This window comes from Zootoca vivipara, chromosome 8 (genome assembly GCF_965207765.1).
Source record: "Zootoca vivipara chromosome 8, rZooViv2.hap1.1, whole genome shotgun sequence".
NCBI classification, from domain to species: domain Eukaryota; kingdom Metazoa; phylum Chordata; class Lepidosauria; order Squamata; family Lacertidae; genus Zootoca; species Zootoca vivipara.
In genome coordinates, this window is record NC_142591.1 from 12,616,608 (window position 1) to 12,643,457 (window position 26,850).

Consider the following 26,850-nt stretch of genomic DNA (forward strand, 5'->3'; position numbering starts at 1 on the left):
GGTTGACTGCTTGATAAGATAGCATGAATCTGGGTGTTATTTAGTGCGTGCAAATGTTTGGGTCCTAAATTAGCTTTAGTCAAATCTTAGTATTGCCACATTGGAATGTACATCCCATCAAAAGTGCAATCTATATGTCAACAGCTGAAGCCCACTCTGTGTGGGGCTTCCCTTGAGGCTAACCCAGAAGCTGTAGCTAGCTGAAATTTTGGGAATCAAATGCTCACCAGAGCAGAATAGCACCACCAGTTACACCCCCACTGAAAGAATTGCACCGGCTGCCTATCAGTTACAGTGGGACCTCCGTTTGCGAGCGCAATCCGTTCCACGGAGGCGTTCGCTCGCCGAGGTATTCACTCGCCGAAGGCACACTTCTGCACATGCGCGAAGCGCCGATCGCGTCTGCGCATCCGACGCCGCGGAACCCGGATGTAAACACTTCCGGGTCCGCGGTGTTCGTAAACGGAGGTTTTCGTAAACGGAGGTAGTCGTAAACCGAGGTTCCACTGTACTAGGCTAGGTTGAAGGCGATGGAATTGGTGAACGAAGCCTTATACAGCTTGGGACCAGAATACCTTAAAATATCATCTCATCCCCTACATACTCAACCAATCACTGTGTTGCACAGGAGAGGGGATCTCACAGATACCATCCTGTCTGGAGATCTGTTTTGAACCATTTTGAAATCGGGCCTATAGTGTGGTGGCTCCCATCCTTTGGAACACCCTCCCACTTTTTCTGTCATCTTCTCGTTGGCTGCTGAAGACATCCCTCTTTCAGCAAACCCCCTTAACAGAGAGCTCTTTATCCCAGTTACTGTATTGGATCTGATTTGTTGCGGTCTGTTTGTGATTCTCTAGCAAGATAGAGAATAATTGGGCTATCGCTTTCTGTTGTCTGGAGTTGGCTTGGCGCATCTTAAACCTTTGTCTCTCGTTTGCTTTGCTTTCCCTTCAGGCTTTGAACAGAGGTATCGCAGCTGTTAAGGAAGATGCTGTGGAGATGCTGGCCAGCTATGGGTTGGCCTACTCCCTCATGAAGTTCTTCACGGGCCCAATGAGCGACTTCAAGAACGTGGGGCTGGTTTTTGTCAACAGCAAGAGAGACAGAACCAAAGCAGTGTTGTGTATGGTTGTAGCTGGTGCTGTGGCCGCTGTGTTTCACACCTTAATAGGTAAGCCTTCATTCCATTTGCTGAGGGAACAATGCTCTTTTTTTTTGCTTATACGACTGGTTAATCCATTTCTCCTCTACATCCTAAAACCCGGTCTGCTTTTGTGCATATTTCTTGAAGGAACTGGGGAGATGTTTTGTGGCTAGACTTCTCTGCCTCAACTGGGAGTGGGGAACCCCATGTTTCGGGATTGATTCCTGCCCTCCAGGCCCCTCTCTGTGGGTCTTCCTTAGGTCATGCGCTCCCCACCTATACCAGGCCACAGCGCCATAGCTGCCAAGTCTCCCGTTTTCCCCGGGAAATCCCCGTTTTTCCAGCTGTTCCTAGCTGAAAAAATGGATTTTTTTTGTTTTTTTCCCGTTTTTCCCCTGGCGTGGTGGCCATTTTGGAACTGGGCAAAGCAGCATCAAAAGTCACTTCTGAGCATGCTCCGCCCAGTTCCAAAATGGCAGCAGCGCTACTTCCGGTCTGCTATTTCCGTCCGGTCCCTTATTTCTCTGACAGCAACTTGGCAGGTATGCACAGCGCTCACCAAACCACATCCCCCAGAGTAGCCTTGCTATGCTACAGGGTCTTCTTGGTGTGTGTGTGTGTGTCGAAACCTCTGTTTTTTGTGGATCTGCAGTGTAGCCTCCTGTGCAACGCTCTTTCCACTTTTATATCTGCCCTGACCACATTTGCACCTGCTCCCACCCACCGCTGGCACGAAAGATTTCCATGGCACCTGGTTGGATGCTGTAAGAACAAGATGCTAGACTTGGAAGGGCCACTGGCCTGGTGCGGCAGCGCTGTTCTTAAGTGTATGATTCGTACAAATGTGCGGGAGCTCCTTCCCGGCCACTGCATCATTTTTACCCAGGTAAGGGTCCCCCACAAGTCTGAGGGTGAATGGCTTTAAGCAGGGAAAACTCCTCTACTTGTGAAGGCTCCCAGCTCAATTTACAACCCTGATTTTGAAGACCTGGCCTTTTTTTAAAAAAAGGTCTTTGCTTAGTTATGTCGTTTTCACTGGGTATGAAAACTATGCTGTGCTATTTTTGTGCTGCTGGCGTCTGTTGAAACAGGTTGAATATTGTTAGCCTGTTAATTTGAATATATATTGGGGGTTTTAAGGGATTATGTTCTGTTTTTGTTACTTCTCGTTAGCTGTCTTCAGAGAAAATAGGTGGGATGGAAATGTTTAAAACAAAATAAATTCACTGCAGGCTAGATGAAGTTGTGCACAATGGGATTCTCTGTCTTTATCCTCTTTTCAGAATGATGCAGCCACTTAACTTATGATTAAAATGAGTATACTGATACTTTCCCCCTCTCTGTAAGCCTTGCCTTTGCATAATGATAGTGTTCTCAAATGTAAGGCCCTGCATGGCACAGTAGAGTGTATTATTGGTGCTAAGTAACTCAGGGATGCGGGTGGCACTGTGGTCTAAACCACTGAGCCAAGGGCTTGCCGATCAGAAGGTCAGCGATTCGAATCCCGCTGGGGCGAGCTGCCATAGCTTGGTCCCAGCTCCTGCCAACCTAGCAATTCGAAAGCACGTCAAAGTGCAAGTAGATAAATAGGTACCGCTCCGGCGGGAAGGTAAGCGGCGTTTCTGTGCGCTCCTCTGGTTCGCCAGAAGCGATTTTGTCATGCTGGCCACATGACCTGGAAGCTGTACGCCGGCTCCCTCAGCCAATAAAGCGAGATGAGCATATAACCCCAGAGTCATCCGTGACTGGACCTAATGGTCAGGGGTACCTTAACCTTTTTAACTCAGGGAAAAGCAGTAGGTGCTTTTCACATCTCGGTACATTGCACTGTCTTGCATTAATGTACCTTACAGTGCAATCCTATAAAAACATTCCTTCCAGTAGCACCTTAGAGACCATGGAGAGACCTGATCTGAATAGACACATTGGATTCTTATCTCATTATAAATGATAAGGCTATTTTTAGCCATCTCACCCCTTGCTTTTCCCTGTAAGACCAATTGCAGTCATTAACATTCGTCAACAGGTTTACCACTCCTATCAGCCAATCACCCATTCCTACCACCCTTCTGAGTAATACCCCTCCCCACCACCTCACTATATATAAGGGTCTGATGACTTCTGTTTCAGTGTATCTGAAGAAGTGTGCATGCACACAAAAGCTCATACCAATAACATACTTAGTTGGTCTCTAAGGTGCTACTGGAAGGAATTTTTTTATTTTGTTTCGACTATGGCAGACCAACATGGCTACCTATCTGTAACTAGTGCAATCCCAGTACGTTTCCGAGTACAATTCAAAGTGTTGGTGCTCACCTTTAAAGCCCTAAACGGCCTTGGTCCAGTATACCTGAAGGAGCGTCTCCACCCCCAACGTTCTGCCCGGACACTGAGGTCCAGCGCCGAGGGCCTTCTGGCGGTTCCCTTATTGCAAGAAGCAAAGCTACAGGGAACCAGGCAGAGGGCCTTCTCGGTAGTGGCACCCGCCCTGTGGAACACCCTCCCATGAGAGGTCAGAGAGAACAACAACTACCAGACTTTTAGGAGACATCTGAAGGCAGCCTTGTTTAGGGAAGTTTTTAATCTGTGATATTTGATGTATTTTAGTGTTTGTTGGTAGTTGTCCAGAGTGGCAGGGGAAGCCCAGCCAGATGGGCGGGGTATAAATAATAAATTATTATTATATTATTATTATTATTAATCCTATATATGCCTGCTCAGAAGTAAATCCTACTGAGTTCAGTAGGATTTACTCCTAGGCATATTGCAGCCTTAAAGTTACAAGAGTTACAGTGAGTTTAATGAGGCACTAACATGCCTCTGGACACAATATATTTCCTCAAATTAGACGAGTTCAAGAACCATTAGCTATTGAAGCCCTGAGGCTGTGAGCAGCCCTGGTGTGCTAGCTTTCAATTTTTGACGTTTTCATCTGTTTATTTACAGCGTGGCTAGAAAATGCAGGCTGTCTCCAGAATCACTTGAGATCTGGCAGTATATTTGGCCAATGTTCAGTTACCTGATAACATCTTTGAAAGTAAATAATAATAGCCTATTCAAGGAAGACTTTCTTTTGATGATGTAATGGTATTAAATGTAATCCTCCAAGTCTTATTCTTCCAGCTTACGAACAAAATGAATCTTGACAAACTTTCCAAGACTTTTGCTTAGAGTTGATGATCAGCCGTTGAATGGGAAAAGGTTTATCTCTTTCCTATGCACAGCTCACCCCAATACAGTGGTACCTCGGTTTATGAACACAATTGGTTCCGGAAGTCTGTTCATAAACTGAAGCGTTCATAAACTGAAGTGAACTTTCCCATTGAAAGTAATGGAAAGTGAATTAATCCGTTCCAGATGGGTCCGCGGCGTTCGTAAACCGAAAATTCATAAACCGAGGTGTTCATAAACCGAGGTTCCACTGTAGTGTGATAATTAAGCAATGGTGAAAATACCAGCATAAGAATAGCAACACCCATAATGCTGTGGTAATGTGTGAATTGGACCAACCACTGAAACCATCTGAGACAGTTTTAGAATGAAGAATTTTGACCTGGTGTAACAAAGTAAACCCAGGTGTGTTGGTTATTCAGACTATGTAGATTTATTTACACTGTATTTTAACAGACGCATCCAGTCCATATTTTTTGTACTCATCCGATTTTGTCACTCCGAAATTGATCCTTTAGTGAGAGCCTCAGCTTTGCACTGTGGTATGAGATACTAAAAGGTAAAGAGGTTTTCGCAGGCAATCTCACAAACCATTTGTTGTTTGGATACCACATATAAGAACGTTCCTGCTCTCAAATGAAGTCTGCTCTCATAAAGCTGCTATTTTCAAATACTTCAGAGGGAGTATTCACAGCTAATAATTTTATATTGCAACGGTCAGGCATCCATAGATTTTAGTTGACTGTATTAGGCAATGATTATATTTGATTGTTCGCTCCCAAAAGTCTTCTGGCCTATATAGAGGATTTAGAGCAGCTGTCAGCCACTCATGTGCAGCAGGATTTGAAGGATCTCGGAAGCCGGGATAATCGCTTTTGCAACTTTGGAGGTCTTTTTAAAGTTGTGCACAACTTAAGCTATTCCTTCCCTCCCCTGAGTTCCAGAGGATTTGGGGAAGGACTGAGTGAGCTGTTTCTCATTTTTGCCGGGATGTGCAATTCATCTTGTCGCTTCCGTTGCACGAAATGAGTAATTTGCTCACTTTCACGTGCTGTGCTTGCAAATTCTGGCAAAAAAACGAGAGAAAGATCCTGCTACCTAACTTCCCCAAGTCCTCTAGGCGTGCCAGTGCATTCAAGAAGGGACAGCCTCTGTCTCCCTTGTGGCACAAAGTGAAAGAGCTGGCCCCAGGGTAATCCATGGAAAACATCAGAGGAGTAGGAGGGGGTCTGTGATGGAACTTGGCAAGCAGTCACCTAGAAGACATTCATGGGTGCTCGTAGGTAGCAACATAACAACCCCAGGTAATGGTTTCTGACTCACCGAATGAGTCACAATTTATCCTCCTTCATGGTGCTTGTCAGCAGTTGCTAGTGTTTCCTACAAAAAGGTTGTGTGTGTGTGTGTGTGTTTTAAGTTTTAAAAACGTGTACAGTATATTATGGTAACTTTCTACCTACATTATAGTGCAGGGCCATTTTGCTTATGTGAGTTTTGGTATCCATGAAATATGTCTAAAATTTCCCAGTGCATAGCAGCATATTGGAAAATACATTGACCTGCAAACTATTGCTTGTTAGGTATATTTTAATCCCAGTTTGGTGGTTTTAATTACCCTGGCGCTAGATGGGAGGCCAGATTTGGGAGCCAAGGTTGGAGAAAGAGTGATGTTTTTTGTACAGACCGAGGCAAGCAAGGTTTCTAAAGAGAGAGAGAGAGAGAGAGAGAGAGAGAGAGAGAGAGAGAGAGAGAGAGAGAGAGAGGCTGGAAGGGGTTGGGCAGTGTAAAGTACAACAAAAGCATTAATGCAACCTCATTTAATTTTGCTGGGTTATGATACAGAATCATAGAATTGTGGAGTTGGAAGGGACCCTGAGGGTCATCTAGTCCAACCCCCTGCACCGCGGGAATCCTGCTCACAGCTATCCCTGTATGGGCTCAAACCTGGTGAACAGCCAGACACAGGGACCCATTCTGCCACAGGAGGCTATCTTACTTCTGAGTAGATCTTGTAAGGATTGCACTGTAAAACCCTGTTGAATTTAATGGGAGTTACTCTTGGGTAAGTGGGGTTAGGAGTGCAGCCTTAGTCTAGAAGAAGCTGATGTGATTTAAAGCAAATGGATTTAAGTACACCCGCTAGAATCATTTTTTAAAAATAATAATAATAATAATACTTTTTATTGGTTTTTACTCATATTTTGAGATATAACATCCGACTTATATACCGTATAACATAATCCACATCTGGCTACCATAGCCTTAGACTTTCATTTTCCTTGACTAATGGTTTTCCAACTTACTCTCTAATATTGCGTTTGTTATGATAATTATTACTATTAAATCCATGTATTGAATAAACAAATTAAAAATTATTCTTAGCAATAATTTATATTATTGACCTACAAAGCTTCTTGTAACCCTACTGCTAGAATCATTGTTGAATTGGCTTACGACAGCAGCCCATTAAGATCCGTGGCCTCAGTTGCCCCTCCTCTCCCCTCTTTTCCTCCCTCTTTATCCTGAACCACCCAAAACAGACCTGGGTGCGTTAGGTATGTGATTTTTTTTTTAAAAAACCAAACAATTCTATTTATTTTTTGCAGCATACAGTGATTTGGGGTACTACATAATTAACAAGTTGCACCATGTGGATGAATCGGTGGGAAGTAAAACGCGCAAGGCCTTCCTGTATCTGGCAGCCTTCCCATTCATGGATGCCATGGTGAGTCTGCAACTTAGTTTACTATCCTTGGATGGCACAACAAGCCAGACTGTGGCTTGTTTAGTCTGTGGCATGGCAGTGGTAGAAGCAGGGGAAGGAACTTTTGAACAGCATGATCTGCACATTTTAAACTATGGTTTAGTGTGATATCTGAACTGCGCCTCTGACTATACAGTCCTCAATTTCATTTAGAAAAATAAATTTTCTGTCACTTCTTGGGCAAGTGGTTATTAGGTGTGAGCGGCAGCGTTTCTCAACCGCTGTTCCGTGGCACACTAGTGTGCCGCGAGACGCTGGCTGGTGTGCCGCGACGTGCGGCGACGAGAAGGGCGATTTGCATTTTCACGTGCCTGGCGGCCGCCAATAATCAGCCCTAACCCACAAGAAAGCAATATTTCTCCTCCTCTTTTCCAAAGCTCAGTGCAAACGAGCCTGGTGGCCTCCAATACACAACACTGACCCGCCGGAAAGCAATATTTGGCAAGTGTTTCTTACAGTCATAATTATAATATAGGGCGGCACAGAGTTAAATTTTTTAACTTTTTTAATGGTGGTGTGCCTCGTGATTTTTTTCACGGAACAAGTGTGCCGTGGCCCAAAAAGGGTTGAGAAACACTGACTTAATGTATCTCTTAAAAGATACATTCTATTTTTTTTTAAAAAAGAGATAGTTTATTCCTCGGGGGGGGGGGGGAGAGAGCAAATTCAAAACGTCCAAGTGCAAACGTCTGCTGAAATCTCAGCTGCTTCAGGTTTGGGATTAATGCAGTTAGTCAAAATACATCTATTTCTCCCTCCCAGACTTTTCACCTGACCTGATTTTGCTGTTTCCAGCTGCTATTTTTATAATCTTTACCGTAACTGTTTCAGATTTCCTCTTTGCATACACGCACTTTTTCATCTCAACCCCTTGTTTGCAATCCTTTGTCATCCTGTTCCCCCTTTGTGCAACGTCGTATATTTGTGATCTTTTAACTGCACCTGTGAGCATGAAGGGCTTTTGCCCACAAAGGAACACCATCTGGCTGCACATTAAGACATGGAAGTCCGAGCAGGGGAAACGTACGTGCTCCATAGGAGCCCAAACCCTGTGTGATCAGGGTTTCAGCTCCATTGAAGTCTATGCACATAGAGTTCACAACCGGCTTTGCCATGGCATGCCTCACTAAGCTAAGCCAAGGTTTAACTTAAGTCTGCTGTCCAAAATGGGGTTTGTGGTTAAGCGGTCTCCTCGCTCATAGCAAGCAAGCTGTAACCAAGGTTAGTGAGGAGAGATTTTAACCACAAGCCCTGGCCATCTCTCTCTCTCCTTCCTTCCTTCCTTCCTTCCTTCCTTCCTTCCTTCCTTCCTTCCTTCCTTCCTTCCTTCCTTCCTTCCTTCCTTCCTTCCTTCCTTCCTTCCTTCCTTCCTTCCTTCCTTCCTTCCTTCCTGGGTTGCCAGACTCAATAGTGGACAGGACTTCTGTGCCTTTAATTGCCCTGCTCTCTTTTGAGTCTGGAAACCTTAAAGAGAAACCAGCAGACCCTTTGTTTAATTTCCAAGCAAGGGGTCTGCTGGTTTCTCTTTAAGGTTTCCAGACTCAAAAGAGAGCAGGGCAATTAAGGGCACAGAAGTCCTGTCCTCTATTGAGTCTGGCAACCCACCTTCCTTCCTTCCTTCCTTCCTTCCTTCCTTCCTTCCTTCCTTCCTTCCTTCCTTCCTTCCTTCCTTCCTTCCAGTTTATACCACCCTTTAACTAAAGATCCCAGGGCAGTGTGCAACATTAAGAACCTAATTTCCACAGCATAATAGTAAAAACATAATACACAACACAACAACACACAGCATGATAATAAAATAAGCATAATAATAACCTCTGCCCAAATTTATCAAGCCATAGATTATTTAACGGTCAGAGGCTTGGGTAAAGAGGAATGTTTTTGCCTGATCCCTAAAGATATGTAATGATGGTACCAGGCAAGCGTCTCCGGGGACAGCATTTCACAGGAGGGGAGCCACCACGGAAAAGGCCCGTTCTCATGTTGTCACCCTCTGAACCTCTCAGGGAGTTGGGACAAAGAGAAGGGCCTTGGATGACAAGGTCAGTTTGAATGTGGAGAGGCGGTCCTTAAGGTATTGAGGTCCTGTGTAAGGCTTTATAGGTCAGCGCCACTTTGAATTGGGCCCAGAAACTAAGCCATAGTTTAGCTTGTCATGATGTCCAGACCAGGCAGATGTTTGCCTGCCTTGCCCAATGATATTTCCAGTTTCTCTTATTCTCCATACACTCAAAATACTGCTTCAGAGAGCCCCTCAACCTTCTGGAGCAGGTTTGGAGGGTGAGCCAGGAGTTGCAGGGGGAAGGAGAAGCAGGAGAAGACCCATTGGCTGAGCTTGTGCTAAACTGGACCTCACCCATTCTTCTGTCCTCTTTAGGCTTGGACCCACGCAGGTATTCTTCTGAAACACAAATACAGTTTTCTGGTTGGATGTGCCTCCATTTCAGACGTCATCGCTCAGGTAAGGATTTATTCATGTCACTGCTATTTCTACTGCAGAAAGAACCGCGGCAAATCTGTACGATAACCGTGCTTGGAACAGTCTGGGTTTGCAAGATTATCTATATATATATTGATATAGGACCCTTTTGAAATGGAGTGGAAATAGATCTGCTTGCTGACAAGGGGACTGAAGAGTTGACACTAAAGACATGTTGAATCTTATGGATCTCAATGACTGCGAGTTGGGTCGCATTTCTCGATAATATGGTAATAATTATTGTGTGGCTGAATAGCTGGATCTAGCAAAGCTACTTCCTGCTCATGTCATTATAGCCAGTATGAATTAATCTGCTGTGCATTAGGCAGCCGCGGAATAGATGTTATTAAATCCGCTTTTGACTGTCTTTGTGCTTTATGCTATACTTTGGCGTTCTTCCTTCCCCTCTGAGCCAGTTCACACAATTGCTTTTGGATAGAAAAGTCACAACAGATAAATTTTCTCTGTCAACTTTTGTGCGGTAAAGTAGATGTTGATCATAGTAAAGTAGATGTAGATCATAATGGTCCTTTTGTGGTAAAAGCGCAAGTTACTGCACTCGGAAATGGGGATTCCTTAAAAATGTTGGTGTCAGTTCTCTTTCTGAACATTTTAAAACTTCCCTTAAGAAGATGGTCAAGCTTCCTTTTTTGCGGTCCAAATCAAAATACTGCCCTTAGCATAATTCACAATGATACTTCATACCAGTTAATGCCAGCAGGTGCATTAAATATAGACACATGGAAAACTAAGTGACCAGAAAAATACATTTTCAGCGTTGTTGTTCACAAACCCAGGGCTGTCAGGGTTCCTTAAAGACATCTGAAAATTATGAAGGATAGCGTCAGGCCCATAAGTTAAAATTGCCGCAAAAGTGAGCTGTTTCATATTTCCTAGATGGAGTTTCAGAGTTTGTAAACTCGAAGGATAGTAAGTATGAACTGTTATTAATTCAAGGAATTGGAGGGAATGCAAAAGGGAAGAACTCTCTATTGGAAGGAATTCTTTAAATGCAAAAGAAAGGACCATTATGATTATGACTTGATTTCTCCAGCCTTTGAATTCAATTGTTAAAATTAATCTATGCCCCACTTTGACTAATTATCTCTCCATCTCTCTTGGCCTTTTACCTCAAAGAGCAAAAGGCAGAACACATGGTTTTTCCGCACCATGTTAAACCTCACGACAATTGTGTGGCGTTTGAGAGAGCAATTGGCTTCAGCTACCCAGTGAGCTTCATAGCTAAGTGAGGCTGCCTTCTAGCCATACCCATAATAGCCCTTGATGAATAAGCTCCTAACATCTAAAGAAAATGCTATCGTCTTCATTATCCTCTCAAATTAATGAAATCGTTGGCTTCTTCAGACAAGTTTATTGAGGTGGGGGGGAACTGACTCAGAAGTTTCTGCTAAATTTTTATAATAGAAAATCGAAATAAGTAGTTTCTTGAAATTAGAGGACCAGAGAATTCCCAGAATTGAACATGTATTTCCTGCCTGTCCATAACTATTTAACAGCAAAGACCTCTGAATAATAACTAAGAATTGCATTGTGTTCTGAACACTACAATTGTGTCCAAAAATATTTAGTTTTTCACATCAGAATTCAGAATTTTGTTTTCATAACCAGTCTTTCTTTCTTTCCCCCCTTTCTCTTGACAGGTTGTTTTCGTAGCCATTTTGCTCCACAGTCATTTGGAGTGCAGAGAGCCTCTCCTCATCCCTATCTTGTCGTTGTACATGGGAGCCCTTGTCCGATGTACCACATTATGCCTGGGCTACTACAGAAACATACATGATATCATTCCGGATAGTAGCGGGCCAGAGATGGGGGTATGTTTTGATACATTTGTCGATCTTGCTATATGATTACATTCTGTACACCAGGATTGCAAAATTTTGTTGTTGTTTAGTCGTTTTGTCGTGTCTGACTCTTCGTGACCCCATGGACCAGAGCATGCCAGGCACTCCTGTCTTGCACCGCCTCCCGCAGTTTGGTCAAACTCATGTTGGTAGCTTCGAGAACACTGTCCAACCATCTCGTCCTCTGACGTCCCCTTCTCCTAGTGCCCTCCATCTTTCCCAACATCAGGGTCTTTTCCAGGGAATCTTCTCTTCTCATGAGGTGGCCAAAGTATTGAAGCCTCAGCTTCACGAAGGAACTGGCAAGCCACTCCAGTATCCCTGCCAAGAAAACTCCATGGAAAAAGACAAAGATTGCAAAATAGAACCAAAAAAAATCACGGGCCCTATTTACTTTAAACTACTTGCTCATCTGCCCACATATACTTGTATCATGTGAAAGACCAGAACTGAAAAACAACTCTTTCCATTTGCTAGACAACTGGGGGAAGCTTTTGAAAGTGATTGTTACTGCAGGTTAATTGCTGCTTAACAGACTTACAATGCACCCCGCTAAGTGGTTGCTAAGGTTATAAACTTAGTTTATAAATTTTATACCCAAAAAAAACACTGCCTATTATTATTATTATTAGTGCTAAGGGTAGCCTCCACCACAATGCTATACTCATTACTTGGCAGCAATTAATGGTCAGTTTAACTTACTTCTCTTACATCCTTCGATGTATGGAAGCTATGACGATGCCCTGATATTTTATACAAAATTTTATACAAAATTGTTGCTGCCTTGTCTCTGCTGATTGCAATCCTCGTGCCATAGCCTCTCTCTTGCCATTTCTGTAACCACAGTATTTTCTTCAGTGTAGTGCAGCTCAGTACTGGGTTTTTAAAAACCCCACACATTTCGTTCTGTGCTGTTATTTTAAGATGCCAGCATGATTAGCATAGATCCAAGAAAATACACAGATCGTTGCAGGACCATTTGTGAGTTGCTCAATGCCAGGATTACCTTTAAGAAGGCTTTTCCTTGCAGGAGTGTATATCAGAAAGGCTTTGAAAAAATATTATGGCACTTCTTAAATCCATAGTTGCTGATAGTACCGTATTGGCCTGAATATAAGCAGCACCTGAATATAAGCCACACCTTTTAAAATTCAGGGGAAGGGGGAGACAATACCTGGGTATACCCCGCTCCCTTAAAATTCCGCAAGCACTCACACCCATTCCATTTTACCATATGTCTGTTTCAGCAGCGATAGTGTAAAAGCCCATTTTTGTAAGGTTGCAAATTTAAGCCGCACTTGTAACTTTTCACACTCAGAATTTGGAAGAAAAAAAGAGAGGCTTGTATGCAGGTCAATATGGTACTTTTGTTAGGTTTCATGAATTGAAAACCCAGTGCTGCAATAATCTAAATCATGCAATCTATATCTTCCTTTTAACTTACTGGCTGGTGGTCTATCCGTGCTTACGTGTTTCCTTGCTCTTTTTTCTCCTTACCCTACCTAACATTTGGAAAGGAGATTCTTTCGCTATTCCGTTGGCTGCGTTCAGGTGCTGTCATTCACAAGGACTGTATTTTCTCGTTTTACCCGCAGGGAGATGCTACAATAAAAAAGATGCTAAGTTTCTGGTGGCCTTTGGCATTAATTTTGGCTACTCAGAGAATCAGCCGGCCAATCGTCAACCTCTTTGTATCCCGAGACCTGGGTGGCAGCTCAGCAGCAACAGAGGTACGAGTCCTTGGTTTCCCTGTATTTATTCAGAAAAGTAGAGGGCCTGGTTCCCTCTCCAGCTGTCTCTGTTTTCCTGGTTCTTTAGGAATTCATCCTGCTGTTGTCAAATGTCAACTTCCCCAGGGTATTAAAGAAACCTGCAGGCTTTTACATCTTTCCTGAGCATCTTTCCTAACCGCATCTGAAACTCTAGCATTTTCTTTCACCGCTGTCACGACTTAAGGGACAAACTAGATGCTACATCGACTTCTATATTATTTTTCCTTAGCAGTTTTTTCTTTTATAAACATAAGCAGCCTCAGCCAACTGCCGTCCTGAGTGGAGGAAGTGAAAGTGGATCGAAGCTGCTCAACCTTTCCCCCTCCAAACATATTTCACCTAACAAAATACACAGACCCCATATCTCTTTCCCCATGGATAGAAAAAAACCGAAACCTCATTCTTCTGTCCTGCCCACTACTGCCATTTGAGCCTGATTTTGTATTATTATTTAAAAACAGGGACGTCCAATTCTCAATAGATTGTGATCTACTCACAGTATAAAAGGCTGGCAGTGATCTATCTATCCATTGTTGTTGGATGGGCCAAAGTTGTTGATCTTTTTTTAGGAAGCCTAAGTTGTTTGATGTTCTCCCCCTTCTTGGGGGGGGGAGGAGATCACAGAGGGGCTAAGGATCTACCAGGAACACCCCGTGATCTACCTGTAGATCACGATCTACCTGTTGTACATGCCTGTTTTCAAACATGAAGGAAGAGAGAAACAGAATTCTGTCCATATTTTCTTTGGCTATTAGCTGAGCATTACTGTTTTTTTCCGGTTTCTCAGATCTTGAGCAGAGTATTTGGTAACTCAGAAAGCAAAACAAAGACACTCATTTAGAGTCTGATTCTTCGCTGACTCACCTTTTGTGTGAGCAACGTTATTGGGCGAGATTCAAAGAACTGTGAATGGTGTTGCACTTACGGAACTGTCTTCTGCTTCCTGCCACACTGCCCAATGTCCTCTGCAATGTTGGTCCTGAGCAGGCATCCCCAAACTGCAGCCCTTCAGATGTTTTGGCCTACAACTCCCATGATCCCTAGCTAATGGGACCAGTGGTCGGGGAAGATGGGAATTGTAGTCCAAAACATCTGAAGGGCCGAAGTTTGGAGATTCCTGGTCCTGAGGGTCAAGTGACCTTTGGGAACGGCATGTTTCAAAATATGGCGGACTGTCAGTGGAGGGGAAAGGCATACTCTCCTCTAGTGCAAGTGCCTTTCAGCTTGTGCAAGGAACATTTAGATGTAATACCTGGCTAAAATTTTTTAAAAAAACCTCCTCCCCAAATTCTGAGACACCTCTGTATGCATACCCTAAATCACTGGAGCTGCCTCAATATGGCACAATCCCATGGGCATAAATGGAAATAGCACAACTACGTGGGCTGGGTTAATTGCATGGGACTCTTTTATGAAAATCGAAAGTCCCTGAAGGTATTAATTCTGCAGGCAAGTCAATATTATTGGTCCTTCCCATATTGCCAAGCTTTGAGCAAGGCGCCTGTATCGTGTTGACTCTTTTATACAGCATATAGTAATTTTAGGCACTTTACAGACAAACAAACTGAATATAATCGTACCATACTGCAGTGGCTCACAAATTGCAGAGTGTACATGCAGGGGAGGGGTAAGTTTTTACCAAATATTGCCCAGATGTTTGGAAACCTTATCATTGCAGCCCATATGAGTTGGAAAGATTGAAGCTCAGATTCTTAGTATATTTCCCCTCACTGCTAAATTCCACACACTTGCAGAATCACCGAAGATGCACAACCCTTATTATAGGATTATATTCCTGACAACTTAATAAACATATAGGTGACAAGTCTTTTTATGTAGATTTCTGCTTGTGATTTAAAGTAGAATAAGAGGAAGTATATAGAATTGTATCGTGTAGTTGAACTTCAGAGTTCAAGCACTTGGAAATACTTAATTGCACATTTTCCGGTTACTGTCCGAAATGTTTGTGCAATTAATATTTTAAGCATACCACTTTAACGTGGTTTCAGTTGCTAAGTGCAAAGAATGCATTCACTCAAAAGCAAATACCTCTCATATTATCTATCAGCTGATAGCTGACTTCATTAGGGCCTATTGTCCGTTTGTTCTTTTCGCTTCCGTTTCTGAAAGCATCACCACTGAAAGAGAAAGCGCTGGCAGAGCCAACAATCGGATAAGCCTGCCAGCACACAAGCTGAGTGTACTGCAAATTTCTGTACTTGGTGCTGCCAGTAGCCCTTGATTTTGGCAGGAGGAGAAAAGAAGGAACTCTATGAAAAACAACGAGTTTGCATGCTTTACTTTGTTCCTGGATTTTTTGGTCTGGTGGTGTACAGTGGTACCTCTACTTACGAATTTAATGCGTTCCGAACACACATTTGTAAGTCAAAAAAATTTGTAAGACAAATCCCATAGGAATGCATTGGGAGAAAAAAATTCGTAAGTCTAAGCAACCCTATCTAAAAATTCGTAAGTAGAAAAAATCCTATCTAAACTGCATCCAAGATGGCGGACGGAGCTCCATTCGTAAGTAGAAACATTTGTAAGTAGAGGTACCACTGTATTTGGCTTAGATTTGGCCAAGTGCAGATGTAATCTTCTATCCATGGTTAGGAAATTGGAAATGTGCCATGAGCTCATGCTCCCTGAGCATAATTCTGTGCAAATCCCCCTCACTTTTTGAAGCTAGCCATTGTTCAGTGTTCGCTCTGCAACTGTATTCGTGCTATGAACCATAATTCATAATTATGGTTTGTCTCCTAGTGCCAACACTGCTATCTTTTGAGCAGCAGGCAAAACTCTTTTCTATTTTCTCAACCTTTAAGGTTCTGGGCATTTAAAGATAATTCTTTATTTATTGAATTGTAAAACAAACAGGAGCATAACAACACCTACAATTAGGGAGAATTCATCAAAGAATCATTGGTTTCAGTGTCACATTACAAAGCCACTCATCTAGTATTAACAGTGCAACAACATCAATAGAGGAGTGCATTTTTTAAAGAAATCACAGTGATGAGGTCCTAGTTGCACACAACCTTTGCAAATCATTTGCAGTAGCAAATTTTGTTGGTTATCTCTGCTAAGCACAATTCAGGCGCTCTTTTTGCTTGTGTGTAAGCAGGCAGGTATGGGGCAGTGGGGCCATACCGCTAGGCTGTGCCCCTTCATGTTCAAGACCATTATCACTATTAGAGTTTGAGGACAGAGGTTTGAAGCGGAATTGCTTCATATTTGGGAATGCTTCCTATTCGCTTTACAGGCCTAACTGCATAGCACCCCATATTGGATGAGATTGCTTCTTCCTGCTTCAGAACTTCATCCTCAAATTTGTGGAGGACTTTAAACTCAGGGAAAGTGATGTGCCAGAGGGGGAGGCTCTCCCCCCCTTTCTCGCATATTTAACTCACCCGCAGACACACCCAGGGCTCTACTTGCTTTTGTTTTTAATTGCGCATTTTCATTTCTGTGACACAGTTGTGTAAACCACTTGGAACCAGCTTAGGTGAAGGGAAGTATAGAAGTGTTTTAAACAAACAAATAGCTTTAACCTGGGATTTGCAAGTCATTTAATGATGCTGGTTGCAAACTTTTGTTTGAAGCTAATCATGGTTAACCAAGTAATCTCGGTGAAGGCAGAGAGCTGAGCTAAAAATTGTCTTAAATTGTTTCCCTCCTTTTCTGGTTTTAGGATTAATATCTACATATAATACTGAGGAGAGCTCAGCCTATTCCTTTTAAAAAAAACAACCCTCTCTGTTAACATTTTCACATACAAAGGAAATGCTTTATATAAGATGGCATACCAATACCATTATTATTTTATCATGGAAAGGTAACAATAAACAAAGAAGAAATGAGAGAGAGAGATCATAAGCTAGTTTTTTTGTCTCTACTGTGCAAGAACCATTTGCTTGCTTGACCATCTAAAATGTTACTGGTATATCTCATAGGATTATAGTGGTGCCTCGCTAGACGAATTCGTTTTATGAAAAATTCGTCTAGCAAATCACGGTTTCCCATAGGAATACATTGAAATTCAATTAATGCGTTCCTATGGGCAAAAAAATATATCAATGCATTCCTATGGGATTCGCTAGACGAATTTTTCGTTATAAGAAAAGACCCGTGGAACAAATTAAATTCGTCTAGCGAGGCACCACTGTATGTGAATCTTGAGCGAGAGGCAACTCGTACAAGTATTTCCAAGGATTTGACCTGTAATGTGTTCTCTCTCCCCTCCTCTGCCATAGGCGGTGGCAATTCTGACAGCTACATATCCAGTGGGGCACATGCCATATGGCTGGTTGACAGAAATCCGAGCTGTTTATCCTGCTTTTGACAAGGTGAGCCTGTTTTCTTTGACGAGAGCAAACCCTTCGCTTCTCTTTCAGATGCATCCTTGCCAAGTGTCAGTTTTATAAGCGTGTGAAGTGTATAGAAAATGAGTCAGATTCCTAGATTCTAGGAAATTTCAAGGAGGTTTTGTTGTTGCTGCTGTGCTGGCCAACGCTACACTTCTTCGATTCTATAGAATACTGTTGATGAGTTCACTCATCTGTCTGTCTGTAAGTTCGGCATCTCCATCTCTCGGACCTGTTGGATTTCTGTAATGGCCAGGAGATGAGGTGCTCCAGCTGGCTTCTTTCTGCAGGGAGAATTTATCACAGGGAACTGCTTGCCATTGGGAGTTGGAAATCACAATTCAGGGAGCAGCCCCATGCTGGAAGTAGCGTGCAACTCCAAACCAATGCGACTTGCATGTGTCAGCGCAGGATGTAGGGCAGTGCAGGCGGTTCCCCTACACAGGGCACTGAGCCAAGGGGGCAGAAAATCCAGAAGATCCATAATTGAGAAGATCCATTTGGGGGGGGGCACCAAATTGTGGCCTTGTACGAGGCACCAAAAGATTACCTGGATGTGAAAGCCTGTGGATGTGTGCTTTGAAAGTGGGGACGTGGGTGGTGCTGTGGTCTAAACCACTGAGCCTCTTGGGCTTACCGATCAGAAGGTCGGCAGTTTGAATCCCTGCAACGGATTGCTCCCATTGCTCTGTCCCAGCTCCTGCCAACTTAGCAGTTCGAAAGCACACCAGTGCAAGTAGATGAATAGGTACCACTGCGACAGGAAAGTAAACGGTGTTTCCATGCACTCTCGTTTCCGTCCCGGTATTCTGTTGTGCCAGAAGTGGTTTGGTCATGCTGGCCACATGGCCCGGAAAGCTGTCTGTGGACAAACGCCAGCTCCCTCGGCCTGAAAGCGAGATGAGTGCTCAATCCCATAGTTGCCTTTGACTGGACTTAACTGTCCAGGGGTCCTTTACTTTTACCTTTACCTTGCTCTGAAAGTACAACTCGAGAAGCTTCTGATAATTGTGGGGCATTTCAGGACACACACCCAGTTTATGCCAGGAGCCCACCATCCCTCCAGAATCGAATTGTAGCATGGCCAGTTCCCTGTGCTAATTATGAATATGCCCCAGGATCTTCTTTGATGTCATCGGGAGCACCAGTGTCCCATTGTGCATGGGAAGCCCAAAAAACATCGAGCTAGTCTCAACCTGCCAGAAGTTTGGATGAAGAGCAGGTTGGAGGTGGTCCTTCAACTCCTTGCTCTCCATCTCCAAGCTGTTTCCTTTGTCCTTAATGTCCTGATTGGCATGCATCTCTCCCTGCCTCCCTACCCCCAGTATGTCCCTGAATGCTAACACCTCCACTTACATAAGCCAACCACAAGCGATTGAGATTCCCCTGTTGTGTTCCTTGGGCATCGGCAAGGAACATGCCCGTGGTTGCTTAAGGGTCAGAAAGCCAATTTCCAATAAGGAAGTTCCTCACAGGGCCCAGAGCATACATTTAAAGCAAAGGGTTCGCATATCCCTGCAAAGGATCCTGGGAGCTGTAGTTTAAGATTATTTGGGGAAAACAATGTGCTTTTCAACATATGCTGTGTATGCAGCCTTTATATTATTATTATTATTACTATCAAACCTTTATTAGGCATTTTACAAATAGAATCGCAAGAAAAAGAATCACATACAAAAGTATTTGAAATGCATACAAAGAGGCAACAGTAAACTGCAGCCTTTATATACCCACTGGTCCCTCTTTTTTCCTAATCTATGAGACTCATTGTTTGGACGAAAAGAACGAGGAAGTGGTGAGTAAGGAAGATTTCAGTAGCATACAGTACTTGGAAATTTCTTACTCCTCCTATGCCTTTTAGCCGTAGTTCTTCATTGACTGATCCTGTTGAAGATTCCACGACCTCAGCTACATTCTGCTTTCTGCTGTTTACAGAAACTACACCTGCACCTGTAGTTTGAGGGTGGGCTCTGGGGAGGGAGACGGGGGTTTGATGTTTGCATAGCGATACGTGGAATCTCCGGGCAGGACGGAAGAACGTTGAATCCCTTAACTTGTGTACAGATCATTAGAGTGAAAAGGAGCCAGGTGTTCGGGGGCTGTTTCTGTAGGTTGCTTCCTTGGCTAATTGGGGGTGTAATGACTCAGGAGCTGCCACAGTGATTTGGATCAGCTTGTACCAAGCTGTATTCCTGGAGCAATATATTTATTTAAACAGAAAAGAAAAAAACAAGCTTGCAGTGTGCCCAGCATCTGCAGTAGCATCTTCCTGCTTCAGACCACAAGGATTGCTTGTTTAAACTCCCGTTAAGAGCTAGGAAGTTCAAATTTTGGACAAACAGAGCAGGTTAATGAACTCTGAGCCAATCTGCACTGTGGTTGTTGACATGCTGCCGTCCCTTGTAAAAATCCTGTTTAGAAGCTGGGCCCATTTGACTACCACTAACCCAAATCACAAGTCTACTGGGTCTGTGTTATTGTTTATGGCACTGCAAAAACCCAAGCTTGCACTTCAATATCTAAAATGCAAACCTCATTTGCTTGTCGCTTGCCAAATGCCTGTGATGTGGCCCACGGCTAAGATCCAGAGACCTGCATGTGTGTAGGTTCCTTAGTGTGAACTATGGCGAATGCAAGCATATAAGATGCCTTTCATTTCCATTCCCAGTAATTGTAGAGCTCTGAAAGTGCCTACAGAGCAGCATCACTGGATTGTGGCCAGTATCTGCAATATTCAGAATTGCAGCCAGGTTTTTCCTCCACTCCTTCATGCTACAAAGACAGTAGCATTTGGGGGCCATGTTATTCATTCTGTAAGCAAAAGCCAGCTAATGAGATGCTCCTCGTTTATTGCCTAAGAAGGCTGATGCTCCAGGAAACCAGCTGTTTTCTACGATTCACACCACAACCCTCTGCATGCTTATACAGAAGAAAACCCCACTGAAATGAATGTAGCTTAGCCGCATGAAAGTGGGTTTCAGACTGCAGCCTCATTGCTGCTTTTTGCCGCTGGTCTAGAAGGCTAATGCCTGTTTTCCTCTCCCTCGTTACCCTAGAATAACCCCAGCAATAAATTGGTGAATACCAGCAGCACCGTCACAGCAACGCATATCAAGAAGTTCACCTTCGTCTGCATGGCCCTATCTTTAACGGTAAGGCATCAATAATCACATGACTGTCCCTTTTGATTTATGTATTAATGCTTTTTCTTTTCAAATAATTTTTATTCGTTTTCCAATATTGCCAAAAAGACAAAAAAAACCACATAAAAAAGAAAAACATCATTTGTTACATTTTTACTTAACATTGTTGACTTCCTCGATTCCCCTCTCACTGGGTCCATTTTAGAATTCCATTTAAGCAGTTTCCATCTTTTCAGTATTGGCCCCAACTTGGCGGAACACTCTTTTCACAGGAGACCAGGGCCCTGTGGGGTTTGTCATCTTTCCGCAGCGCCTGCAAGACAGAGCTGTTCCGCCTGGCCTTTGGGCTGGACTTAGTCTGAACCCTGTGTTTTCCTCCCTCATGGCTTGGATTTATGGACTACTTAAAATCAGGCTGCATTTTAAATTTAAATTTTAAATTCTAATACTGTATTTTAATCTGTATTTTAATCGATTGCTTTTTATGTTTTATTGTAATTTTATTGGTGTGAGCCGCCCTGAGCCCGGTTTTGACTGGGGGGGGGTATAAATAAAAATTTATTATTATTTATTATTATCTTATATCTTAATTCAATCTGATACCTTTTATCATTATCATTCACTTATTCTATTCTAGAAACGTCAACTATATTCCACCAATAATTAATCAATTAATCCCAACCAAAAATTTATTTCAGCTGGACATAGAAAGGGCCCGATTACCTTCAGTAGCTTAGGGCCTCATCAAACCTAATTCCGTCCCTGCATGCCACTACAAATCTTCACATTTAGCAGTCATGTGAAGAAAATTGCCATAGCACTCCTACTAGTGAATTCTGTTGGAGAGTGCTGACAGGATTGTAGCCAGTAAGAAAGAAGTGGAGGGTGGGGGGGGTGGTGGCAAGCATTGAGATGCTCAGGAGGACTCCCAAGGTTTGCAAAAAGCACATTAAAAACAACAACAACAACACCCCCCAAAGCAGAAACAGTCAAATGAGGCCTGGGCATGCTTAGTCTGTATGGAGAGATCTCTAGAATGCCCTTGTTGCGTTTCATTTAGCTTACAAAATATCCTGTTAGCGGGGGGCATAATTAATTGACTGGCTAATTTTAGAAGTTGCTTGCAAAGAGGAGTCCATCTCAAAACATGGACTTCACTCCCCAAAACAGCACAAGGAGGAAGCAGGAAACTTTCCAAACCCTCAGCTGATGACTCCAAAATACTGAAGAAAATCCTTGCCGATTACTCCCAATTGTGGGAGGGTAGTTTGACTGGGGACCAGGGCTATAGCGTTCAGCCCTGGCTTGGACTGAAACAAACAGTGCTGTGAAAAGCAGAGCTTGGGAAATGTAAGCACTGTGTTCAGTGCCATCAATTCATCAAGCTTCCCAGGAGAGGTATAAATGGGGTTCTTAGCACTTCTGCAGTACTGAAGCCGTAATTAGAGATATTGCTTCGCGCTAAGAAGTCAAGGCATTCACATATGTCTTATGGGAAGGGTTTCTTATGCAAGGAGTTTCATTTAAGGGCTGTAAAGACCTCAAGCAGATAAGGAACAGCTGCCGAGACTTAAGGATGAGTGAAGGGCTCGTCTAATTAATCAGATTAATGAGACTCTTGATTAAGAACAAGCACCAACTTACCCTGAACAAACTATTTTTTTAGAAGCCAAGCTCAGTATACAGCTGGACCATAGTTGTTCGAATCAAGGGAGAAGATTAATGGCGCCGAAAAGGGTTCAGACAATGTCTTTAAATAAGAGATTTGAGTTATACTGCCCACACTCTTAGAACAATTGCATCGTCTAAACAAGCAAGTATTTATAGTGTGGATTCACTACTTAAATCACTCCGAGAGCACTTTTTTTCATATTTATCTACTGTTGCAAGTCCCCCTTGGAAAAAGAAAAATCAGTAGGGATAGATTTAAAGACATGCTAAACTCTCAAAGCTGAAATTGCTGGAACTTAAAACTGCTTAACTCTGACTGGGTCGTATCCTGAGATTTGTTTTTCAGTGTGGTAGAGCACATGCATAAGACCTTGGGTTTATTTTCCAGCATCTTCAGGCAATACAAAGCTCAATGGATAAAATGGGGTGACTCTGCGGCATGCTAAGATGTGAAAACACAGGAATATATTCAGAGCCCTTGGGAAATTGAATGCTGAATGCTTGCAGGGAGGAAGCAGGAAGAGAGAGAATCTTCTGGTCTGTAAATAAGGATTAGCTAACCTTGATTCATTGTTACAAATGTTAGGTATACATGCAGTCTTTGCCACCTAAGTGTCCGCACACTCAAACACACATAAACATCCTGCTTCTGTTGCTTCTAACCACTGGAGGAGCAGATTTCTCTCACACTGACCAGACATTGTTAGTCACATAACTCATATATTTATTAAGAAATCAATATCTTCTAATATTTATGGGATGAAGACAGTGAAATTCTTGTATAATATATCCCCCACCAAACTTTTTAAACATTACAGTTCTTTTTTTAATATGATGATGATTTTTAAATATGATTTTTGATTAAATTTTCTGTTTCACAAATTCAGATAAGAATACTTAAGATACCAATGACTTCCCTTCTTCTCATTCCATGGCTCATTTTACATATCTTATATCCCTGCATATTTTACAAAAAGTATACCAATCGGTTTTCCATTATTACAGCCATCAAAACTTACTTACGCTGTTGAATTTATCTTAATGCTGCCAGCATTTTCAAAAACATTAGAGTTCATATGTCTGTTCTGATATTTTTATTGTAGTGTGGCCCACCCATTTGCAGGGTGTGGTAAGCCAGAGTATGGTTTATTGTGGCTGTGCAAATCTGCTGGCTCCTGGAGAAGAGCTCTCCTCCTCTCTGGGCTTTTTAGTTTAGTTTTTTTTTTTTGTTAGCATGGCAGCTAAGCCAAGGTTTGACTTAGCAGTATCCAAACCCAGGAAATCTGTAACCACAGGACAAACCTTGGCTGTAGAACATGGTTAAGGAGGAGAGACTTTGACCACCATCCCAGGTTCAAATGGTACATCTTGCCTTAGCTTACCATGTTGTGTTAACCTAATAAGCAAAGCAGCTGCACTTTCCTTGGGACCCTTGGCTTAGTGTGACATGGAAACATGTCCAACAGGTGCAATTCAAGCACATTCAACCCCATTTAGGAGATGGGAGGAAAGGCAGCTCACTTGACTGCAAACCAGCATTTTTCTTAAAGAGGGAAGTGGTGGTGCTGTGGTCGAAACCACTGAGCCTCTTGGACTTGCTGGTCAGAAGGTCGGTGGTTTGAATCCCCATGACAGGGTGAGCTCCCATTGCTCTGTTTCCAGCTCCTGCCAACCTAGCAGTTCGAAGGCATGCCAGGTACTTTCGAATAGGTACCGCTGCAGCGGGAAGGTAAACGGCGCTTCCATGTGCTCTGGTTTCCGTCATGGTGTCCTGTTGTGCCATAAGTGGTTTAGTCATGCTGGCCACATGACCCGGAAGGCTGTCTGTAGACAAACGCCGGCTCCCTCGGCCTGAAAGCGAGATGAGCATCGCAACCCCATAGTCGCCTTTGACTGGACTTAACCGTCATGGGGTCCTTTACCTTTTACCTTTTGTTAAAGGTACCCCAGAACAAGGACAGGGAAATAGGGATTGCCCCTGGTATATAGTGGCAGATATGGATGTCTCCTTCACTGTGACATCTCTGCTTTTCTGCTTTCTTCTGCTGCTTGGCTAATAGATAGGTGCACATTGCTTTTTGGTGGCAATGCAACCATCTTGGTGCTTTCTGTGAGCCCAGCTCTCAGTTTAGCACATTGCCACATAAAAGCTTTTTGGATAATTTCCAGACACTTGCTAAATGAAGAAAAGAGGGTTCAGGCGACCTACATTTTCCATCTGCAGTGGCAGATCCCTGCCGCAGGTCCACAGCAGGCATCCCCAAACTGCGGCCCTCCAGATGTTTTGGCCTACAACTCCCATGATCCCTAGCTAACAGGACCAGTGGTCAGGGGTGATGGAAATTGTAGTCCAAAACATCTGGAGGGCCAAAGTTTTGGGGTGCCTGGTCCACAGGAAAGCTTGCAGAGTAGTTAATTGGCATTGCTCTGCTCTTGTTCCGAATGTGTCTTGGAGCCCAGCTGATTTGCATTGCCACACGTTATTGGTTCAGTCCTATTAGTGACATGCTTCTCAACACATATTGCAGAGGTTTAACCAGTATTTACTTCACTGGGTTTGTCTGACTGACCATGTAGTTGTGCACCCTTTACCAGTTTAAACTACTGTACTGTTCTAATAGAATTTGCTTAAAGCTGCAGGGGGAAAGTGGCATTGTTACGCAGGTTAATTCGGTCTTAATTTGCATTTCTTCTGCCCTGCATTTTCTGCAGATGCAGCCTGGAGTGCAAGTTGCCCGTTTTTGTTGCTGAGCAAACTGAATGCAAAGAGTGGCCCATTAAGGGGCAAATGAAGCTCTGCATCATTATTAGAACGCTGGTGTTCTGTAAAAGACACACACACAGACCCATTCCCTCTGGCTTCTCATTCCTACTGACATCTAAACAAAGCGGGGAGGAAAGCAGTTGGGTAGTAAGGGGTTTCTCCCTCCCTCCTGGATGTAGGGTAAAGAGGAAAAGCGCAGATTTGTATTAGGATGTAGGAGGGAGACACTAGAAGGGGGTATGTGCAAATATACAAATAGTTGGATTTTTTCCTGGGAATTTCGACTACAGCAGCTGCCAAAGATGAGGAGTCAAGCTGTGGTTTTGCCTCAGCTCCTTCATCCACATGGATCATGGCTATTGAGAGCCTCACGCTGTGCTCTAGGAAGCTGGTGGGTTTAAAAAAAAGATAACTTAGGGCAGTGATGGTGAACCTATTAGAGACCGAGTGCCCAAACTGCAACTCAAAACCCACTTATTTATCGCAAAGTGCCAACACGGTAATTTCGCCTCCAAATCTCATTTTTTCTGTGAGTTTCATGTTTCTTCTTTATGACTGCTGTTGTAATAAATAATCCTTCATGGAAGTTATTGCATTACATCCTTCATTAAATTATCTTTCCCTTTATATATAATTTTATGGTATAACTCAGTGTTATTTTCTCTCCATTCAGTTCCTTTCTCTCTTAAGCCACACCCCCCCTTCTATTTATTCATTTATTGAATTTGCATACCGCCCTTCATGTGCCGGTCTCAGGGCAGTTCATAGCATAAAAATACAAGATAAAAAACACAAAAATACATAATGAAAACAAGAACAAACCCATAACCCTCCTCCTTTCCAATACTTACTCCGCATGCAAAGGCCTACATTCACAAGATAAAAGGGTAAACACAAACCACATGACCCGAAAAGGGTCACCCTTCCACCTGCCAACAATTAAGCACCTGTTTGTTGCAAAAGGCAACCTGCACAAGCGTGTTTACATGCACCCCTATCAGTCCCAAAGGAAGTCGGCTGGCTGATGTCCTGTTGACCCACCCCTCAGATACTCTTTATAATGGGAAACAACCCTCCAGAGAGGACGCCCATCCCTCATATCCCAGTGTCGCCCACCATGTTGCTCTTAATTCCCTGGCCTACACTTCACCCCCTTTGAGTCCCTGCCCGACTTCCCTCCTTATTCTGCACACTCTTACTCAGGAGTAAACCCCACCAACCTCGCCAATGCTTCCTTCCCAAGAAAGTATGGGAGGTTTCAAAGGCCCCCGCGTGCAAATTCCCACGCGAGATCACCTCCCGGCTTTGGAATTATTATTTTTTTGCCCTCAAGTCACCTCCCTTGTGTCAGGGGAGGCTGCCGCTTCAACAGTGATGACGCCCCCCCCCCCTCTTTACCATAGCTGCCAAGTTTTCCCTTTTCTCGCGAGGAAGCCTATTCAGCATAAGGAAAAATCCCTTAAAAAAAGGGATAACTTCGCAGCTATGCTTTACCCTAACCCTAACTGAGCCCTCCTCTCCTCCTCACTCCTCCCCTACCCCCGGCACGGAAGCTACGGCACCAGGACTGCAGGCTTTGGACGTGCGCGTGAGCCCTCCTTCTCCTGCCACCTTCAGCACGGTGGGACGACTGCACATGTGCCCACAGAGAGGGCTCTGAGTGCCGTCTCTGGCACGCGTGCCATAGGTTCGCCACCACTGACTTAGGGGGAA

General features: G+C 43.5%; 1 protein-coding gene across 4 annotated transcripts in view; it reads left to right on the plus strand.

The window, feature by feature from the left end:
• Positions 1 to 26,850, plus strand: part of ANKH (ANKH inorganic pyrophosphate transport regulator) — a 121,566-nt gene that overhangs the window by 83,341 nt on the left and 11,375 nt on the right. For 2 of the 4 annotated variants that reach the window (XM_060278036.2, XM_088675091.1), the window contains exons 2-9: positions 958 to 1,174; positions 6,925 to 7,043; positions 9,460 to 9,543; positions 11,223 to 11,393; positions 13,019 to 13,153; positions 17,449 to 17,541; positions 19,322 to 19,354; positions 20,616 to 20,711. In XM_060278036.2, the coding sequence (XP_060134019.1) occupies positions 958 to 1,174; positions 6,925 to 7,043; positions 9,460 to 9,543; positions 11,223 to 11,393; positions 13,019 to 13,153; positions 17,449 to 17,541; positions 19,322 to 19,354; positions 20,616 to 20,711 (948 nt within the window). The remainder of the gene's footprint in view (positions 1 to 957; positions 1,175 to 6,924; positions 7,044 to 9,459; positions 9,544 to 11,222; positions 11,394 to 13,018; positions 13,154 to 17,448; positions 17,542 to 19,321; positions 19,355 to 20,615; positions 20,712 to 26,850) is intronic. The other 2 variants (XM_088675090.1, XM_088675092.1) reach the window with 1 other exon arrangement.